General features: G+C 32.0%; 1 protein-coding gene and 1 long non-coding RNA gene across 3 annotated transcripts; one reads left to right on the top strand and one right to left on the bottom strand.

The window, feature by feature from the left end:
* Window positions 1-1,553: 1,553 nt before the first annotated feature.
* LOC132734373 (uncharacterized) lies at window positions 1,554-6,296 on the top strand. Of its 2 annotated transcripts, none has more exons than XR_009626308.1 (5): window positions 1,554-2,208; window positions 2,678-2,724; window positions 2,984-3,071; window positions 3,940-4,006; window positions 6,064-6,296. It is a non-coding gene; the product is annotated as an uncharacterized LOC132734373 (long non-coding RNA). The 2 variants fall into 2 exon arrangements; XR_009626307.1 differs by having other exon boundaries at window positions 1,566-2,208; window positions 2,984-3,062.
* On the bottom strand, window positions 4,062-5,219 carry LOC132734372 (myb-like protein X). Its single transcript, XM_060721111.1, has one exon. The coding sequence runs from the start codon at window positions 4,927-4,929 to the stop codon at window positions 4,087-4,089; it is 843 nt and encodes a 280-aa protein (XP_060577094.1). The 5' UTR covers window positions 4,930-5,219; the 3' UTR covers window positions 4,062-4,086.
* Window positions 6,297-6,702: the final 406 nt, after the last annotated feature.

Raw genomic sequence — 6,702 nt, 5'->3', positions numbered from 1 at the left:
GACACTGTCCAATGACAATCAAGAAACACAAACAAGGCTATTAAGTCTTGAAGAAGATATTGAGAAGCTGAAAAAGAGTAAATACCCACAACAAACTAAGAGTGACCACACATCAAATTATATTATCCGAGAAACTTCTCCTGATCCAGAAATTGATTTTCCCCTCTTAAACCAGCAGAAGGACACATCTTACACAGAAAATCACCTGAATATGAAGATAAAACCACCAAAATTTGATGGAAAAGAAGATTTATATGAATTTATTGATTCATTCAAGATTTGCTGTGAAATTAATCAGTGGAACTACAATGCAACCGGGCTATACTTAGCAAGTTGTCTAAGTGGCAATGCAAGATCACTTTTGACTGAATTAAATGGTACAGAAAAGAAGGACTATGATACTCTCATCAAAAAGCTTACTGAAAGATATGGATGTCTAAATAAAGTAGAAGTCTTTAGAACACAATTAAGGACAAGAGTACGTAAAAATGGTGAAGAAATTTCAGAACTTGCCCGCAGTATTAAGAAGTTAAGCCATCAAGCTTACCCAGATGCCCCACCACAATGGACAGACACAATTGCAGTTGACTGTTTTATAGATGCCATGCAAACTACAGAGATGAGAATGAAATTAAGAGAAGCAAATGTAAAGACCTTATCTGAAGCCGAACAAACTGCCATACGTCTAGAAACTTTCCGTACAGCTGACCAACAAAGACATCCATCAATAACTGTAGCCGCTACTGGAAATGAAAAACCTGATACTAAACCTTTCCAAGACAATCAGGATAAACTGAAATCTATTTGTGACTCATTACAAAACTTAACCCAACAGTTTCAAAGGATGACACAGAATCAAAAGCAGAACAACTTCCCCTCCTCTTTCACAAGAAATGAACAACAAAGACAGCCAAATAATAGAGACCGGAGTAGAAGAAATCAATTTCAACATACTCCCATTGATAATCAATTTAACAGGAACTCTTCACCTTACAGTTACTCACACAACAGACAAACAGCTAATGTGTCGGGAGACCTGTAGACGAAATTAAAAAGTCAACAATTAACAGAATATGTTACACATCTTGAAAATAATTTAGAACGAATACATGAAATAGCTAGAAGATAACTTATACAGTCTGGAGTCAACATGAAAAACATCTATGATCGAGGAAAACATGTCATCTCCTACTTAATTGGTGATGCAGTGTGGTATTACAACCTTAGAAGACAAAGAAATCTCAGTCCAAAATTACAAAATCCATGGATAGGACCATACATTATCACACAGAAATATGGAGAAGTCCTTTATGAAATCAGACTAAAACCAACGACTAAAGCTTTAATTGTTCATCATGACAAGCTGAAACCTTACAAAGGTGAAAATAAACCTTCATGGTTTACTCCAACATCTTCAACACCTACATAAATGTATATTATGTAACATAATGTAAACGATGCTTTATCTTGTTGAAAATACATTTATATATATTTGATGTTTTGCTGTATTGTTGTTCAACCCTTACCTTACTGGAAAACCACTCCAGTTGGGTTTGTTTACCTTAGTTACATAGATAAATATTCTGTACAAGTTTATAAATACTTGTAATTTATACGTTTATTATAGTTATTATATTAAGTGAAATATATTTATTAAATGATTCTGGGTACTACCTCTCCAGATGGATATTTTCTATAAGACATTGTGCATAGAGGTTGCGTCTGTAAAGCGGACAATACAATTGACCAAGTTCAAGGGAAAATCTGGGGTATTTATAGGAAAAGGTCACATGACCCTTGAAACAGTAACGTGACTGCATATAATGACGTCACTGAGTACCCAGATGGGTCATGTGATCTATTTGATGACGTCACATTGTCTCCATCTTAACTCGATTAAATACAGAACATATTCTACGTCTCCATCTGGAATTCTAATCAGTACCAACTAATAATGGATGGAACACAAGGCATGGCACAAGTTTGATGAGTTATGTAGCAATAAATAAGTGATCACAAATGGGCAAACTGGCGTAAACATCAAGTATTATACATATGTTAATAAATCAGAATAAAGTTGATAACTGTCAACAAGTATTAACGTGGTTTCCGGGGTTATAAAAAGTGTCATGATGTTCGGACGAAATGAACTTCGTAACATTACCCCCATCCCGCAAAGGATTCAGACCCTGAATCGAAAGATATAAGGTAAGTATAAGTTATTAATTATATACAGAAAGTAATGGGAATTTATCATGTGTGAAGTTAACTTCGTACGAAATTTAATTAACGTTTTCAAATTACTTTTCTCATATAAGCTTTTCACATTTATACATCATGGTATAACAATAATAAACAATTCAACAATAACAAATAAAACATGTGTATGATAGATACATAGACTGTAAGTCTGATTGTCCTTGATATTTATCCTAAGTTAAATAATACACATATAAACATTAGTTTCAATATAAATTGTAATTGCATACATAGTATGAATTTATGCTTTAGGTACATAGTTATTTTTTTTACATACATAGTATGAAATTTATATGGTATAGCCATACATATAAATATTTTATCAATAAACAATTAAATTAAACAACATACTGATATAACTGAATTTGGGTGAGATTACTCTTCATGTATTAATCTTAAACACACGTTTTGATTTCAGTAATTACATTGGTTTATAGGAGCATCCTTAATGAATCAGTACTTTTGGTAAGTACCTGCATACTATCTTAATCATTAAGTAAATAAATATCAAATTTTCTAATTACTGAATTATTCTAACACAATGAATTCAAAGTTTATCAGACTGTAATCATTCATCATAAACAATGCATAGAACAATTTATATAAAATAATACATGCTAAACATTTACTCATTTATACACACTGTTACACATGTAAAAGTTAACTAAAGATAATCATTTACTCTTAATAATCACTTATTCACACAAAGATTTTTATTTTGTAGGATGTTTGGTAGAACATTTGAGACAGGGATTGTTTTTGTTGAAGATACTCTCTGGCCACAAGAGTTCCTCTAGGCATAGGTATACATGGTAGAATATTCAACAATGATTTCACATAAAATTATGGTTTTAGCATGCTAAACTTATGAATACGGAGCAATACATAATGTAGTTATACTACATATAAAAGGCTACTGAGGACCGCTACCTCTCAGCACTTGAAGGTGGAGTCGAACCACTAGGAGTCTTTCTCCTCCATCAGTATTCCACATTAATGTAGATATCCGATGGCTGGGTACCGCCACAGAACTATACAAGTCATGCCATAATAATACATTCATTAACAATCTTCTATATTATTAATACTCATACGTTAACTATACTAAAGACTCAAAAACTATCTTTATACTGTCATAATATAAATGAATCTATGTCAATGATTAATAATCTTGTACATGGCTCTTTAAAAGTAAGAGTACATCCTTCTCAAGGTAATAGACACATATATAAAATGAGCCGTTTTACATTTATTCATAACTATCATTGGACTAGATTAGCTGAGAGGAGTGAATATGCCAAATTTGAAATATTTTTAATTTCAAACGGCTGCACTAATCTCTCAGAGAATACTTTGAATGAAAGTTATGCTAACAGTCTAGAGTATATCTCAAAACATTCATTATCCAACACAGCTTAACTATTTGTAAGTTAGCTAAAATATATAATATTTAAGGTGCACCAATATAATAAGCGGTGGCTCAACGTATATTTAAAATTTGAGAAAATCTCTCATACAATAAAATATATTAATTTAATATACCTAGCCTATTTTTAAGTAAACAATTCTTTGTATTAATTTACATAATAATTTAAGTTTGAATAGAAAAAAATGTCTTTGTCTTAGTGTAATATACATGTACAAGTATATTGTTAATATTATGTTAATTTTTAATTACAGAAAGGTCAAATGTTTGGAATGGTTCTCTTCCCTCCCCAGAAATAACAGGTTAACATAGAGTGAATTGGTAAGTATTACTTAGTAATAAAGAGTGAAATTTGGATTTGACCTTTCTTTACATATACATGTATTTTTGATTACAATTTTCTAGTTTATTGCTTTATTTAATATCTTCTTCAAGTCCTTGATGAGTTCTTTAATGTTGTAGAATTTAGCGTCTAATAGGATCTCTTGTATTGTTGTTGGGTTTGATGGGAACAGTGTTGTAGGTATATGGCATTCATTTCGTAAGTAATTTAGTATAAAACGGAAGTGGCATGGATCTCTGTCTATAAAGATACAGTTCTTCTGAATATTGACGGGCGAATTTTCTTGGGTCATCTGATGAAGTATTGAGTATGGACTATTTAATAATGTTATTTTTGATGTATAAAAGATTGTCCCGCCTATGTTTAATTGAATGAATTCTTCTTGTTGTCTTTGAATCAGTTGAAGTTTTTCATAGTTGCTTTCCATTTGGAATGGGTCGTCTCTGTCTTCTTCTTCGGATTCGCAATCACTGGGTATTGGTGTTGTTCGGTAATCTGAAATTACTATTCTTGTATCGCTTATGTTAAATTGGTTGTCTATAACTTCTTTCAATATGTCACCTTCAAAATTTGTATTTGTAATTTGTTCTTTTTGTGGTTTAGATTTTCTTATTATACTGAAGTTATCTTTTTGTTTATTTCTCTGGTGTACATTTTCGTTGTTTTCTTTGTTATTTTCAGTTTTCTTTGACTTTGTTTTTGTTGTTTCTTTTTTATCTTGTTTTTGTTTGTGTTCCATTTGTTTTTCCTTCTGTTTTTCTGTGTGTTTGTCTATTGTCATACATTTATCTTCAATTGATTTTCTAACTGTCTGTTTTTCTTTATTTTGTTCATTGTTTTTGTTTAACTCCTTTCCCTTTACTTCGTCTGAGGTTTTCTTTTCACTGGTTTTATTTGTCATTGTTTTTTCTCAGTCAGTTTATGGTTTGGTTTATCTTCTTTGTTTCCTTGTTTATGGTTCTTGTTTATATTTGTTTGATCACTGTTTTTGTCCATTTTTGTTTTATTGTAGCATTTTTCTTTGGTTGCTTCTTTTTCCTTGTTTTCTTTTTCATTGTTCTTGTTTGTTTTAGTGTTACTTTCTTCACTCTTTTTGTCTGTTTCATGATTGTCTGTGTTCACTATGTCTTTGTGTTTGTTTTCAGTTATAATGTTCCTGTTTGAAGTTGTTTGTTCATTTTCTTTGGTTTGCTTTGTTGTAGCTTTTATCTTCTGTTTGTTCTACTTGTTTGTTTTCATTTTCAGTGTTATTGTTTGTTTTCTCATGTTTGTTTTCATCTGTTTTCTTTTCTGTAGGTTCCATGTGTTCAATTGGCTGTACTTCAATGTCGGTAAGTTCTCTTTCATCGTCAGAGAGTTTCAGATCGTCGAAAAGTTGAGTAGAGGTTGATGTTTGATTAGACGTTGTTTTAGGTAGAGATTGTATTTTTGGAATTTTATATACATGAGAATATTTTTTTTATCAACTATGAATAGTTTTAGAATGCGTATTATGTACGTGTGTGTCTAATAACAATTGTTATTTCTACTTTTCTTCATCAGACAGAAATTATGACTGATTCTATTACTGACCCTGTTGAAGTCACTGTTGACATAGATCATCACAATGAAGAAGACTCAGAACCAGATGTAGATGAATACCAAGATATAGAAAACTCAGATGAGAAAACTTTAGATGAACAAATCCCCAGTTTTTTGCGGGATGGGGGTAACTGGGGATTTGTTCATCTAAAGTTTTCTCATCTGAGTTTTCTATATCTTGGTATTCATCTACATCTGGTTCTGAGTCTTCTTCATTGTGATGATCTATGTCAACAATGACTTCAACAGGGTCAGTGTTAGAATCAGTCATAATTTCTTTCTGATGAAGAAAAGTAGAAATAACAATTGTTATTAGACACACACGCACATAATACGCATTCTAAAACTATTCATAGTTGATAAAAAAAAATATTCTCATGTATATAAAATGATACATCCACATATTCATACATTTCACATATATACATAAAATGTTAAATATTTTGTTTTTCAGGCGATAGCAGGAGGGTCAACAGTACTGTAGATTCCGGATATGGTTGAATTGGTCAATATTTGATGTAGGTAGTCACATCTCTTGAGATCTAAAGGATAGATGGAGCTCAATCCATCCCGTAGAGCTGAAGATAATCCAGTCAAGATTGTGGAGCTCATACATTCCTGGCTGGATGGTCAATTGTAATGTCCTTCTTGTTTCATATGTACATTGAAATAAATTGGTTTGACATCTCTTGTTGTTCTTCTTATATCTGCATAATATCCATCATAAAGGTTCTACTTGGATGGAGTATCTGGATACCGATGGAGACATCTGGAGAAATCTGGAGACATATGGGTTGATAGTTATTTAAAGTCATCTTGGATGGTAGTTTTCCGCAGTTTGTGGTTGTATATCTACAGTCACTGTTATCCGTACTTCTGACACCAGTTGTTACGTTCCCGGACCGGGGAGAGCCTGCTAGTCCCCGGGTAACAATTTATACTTCTCAGGATGTAGGCCTCTATAGCGGGTAGATCACTATAGCTTCACTTCTATAGGTATTCAATAGTCAGGGTATGTTGTATCAGGAGAAAGCCAGTAGTTAGTTTAAAATCTCATTTATTCATCATCAACATCATTCATTCATGTATACAC

The sequence above is a fragment of the Ruditapes philippinarum genome, unplaced genomic scaffold, assembly GCF_026571515.1.
Source record: "Ruditapes philippinarum isolate M1 unplaced genomic scaffold, ASM2657151v2 ctg3645_1_1_1_1, whole genome shotgun sequence".
NCBI lineage: Eukaryota > Metazoa > Mollusca > Bivalvia > Venerida > Veneridae > Ruditapes > Ruditapes philippinarum.
Note: the sequence above shows the minus strand (reverse complement) of the source record. Positions and strands in the feature narration are given on the sequence as shown.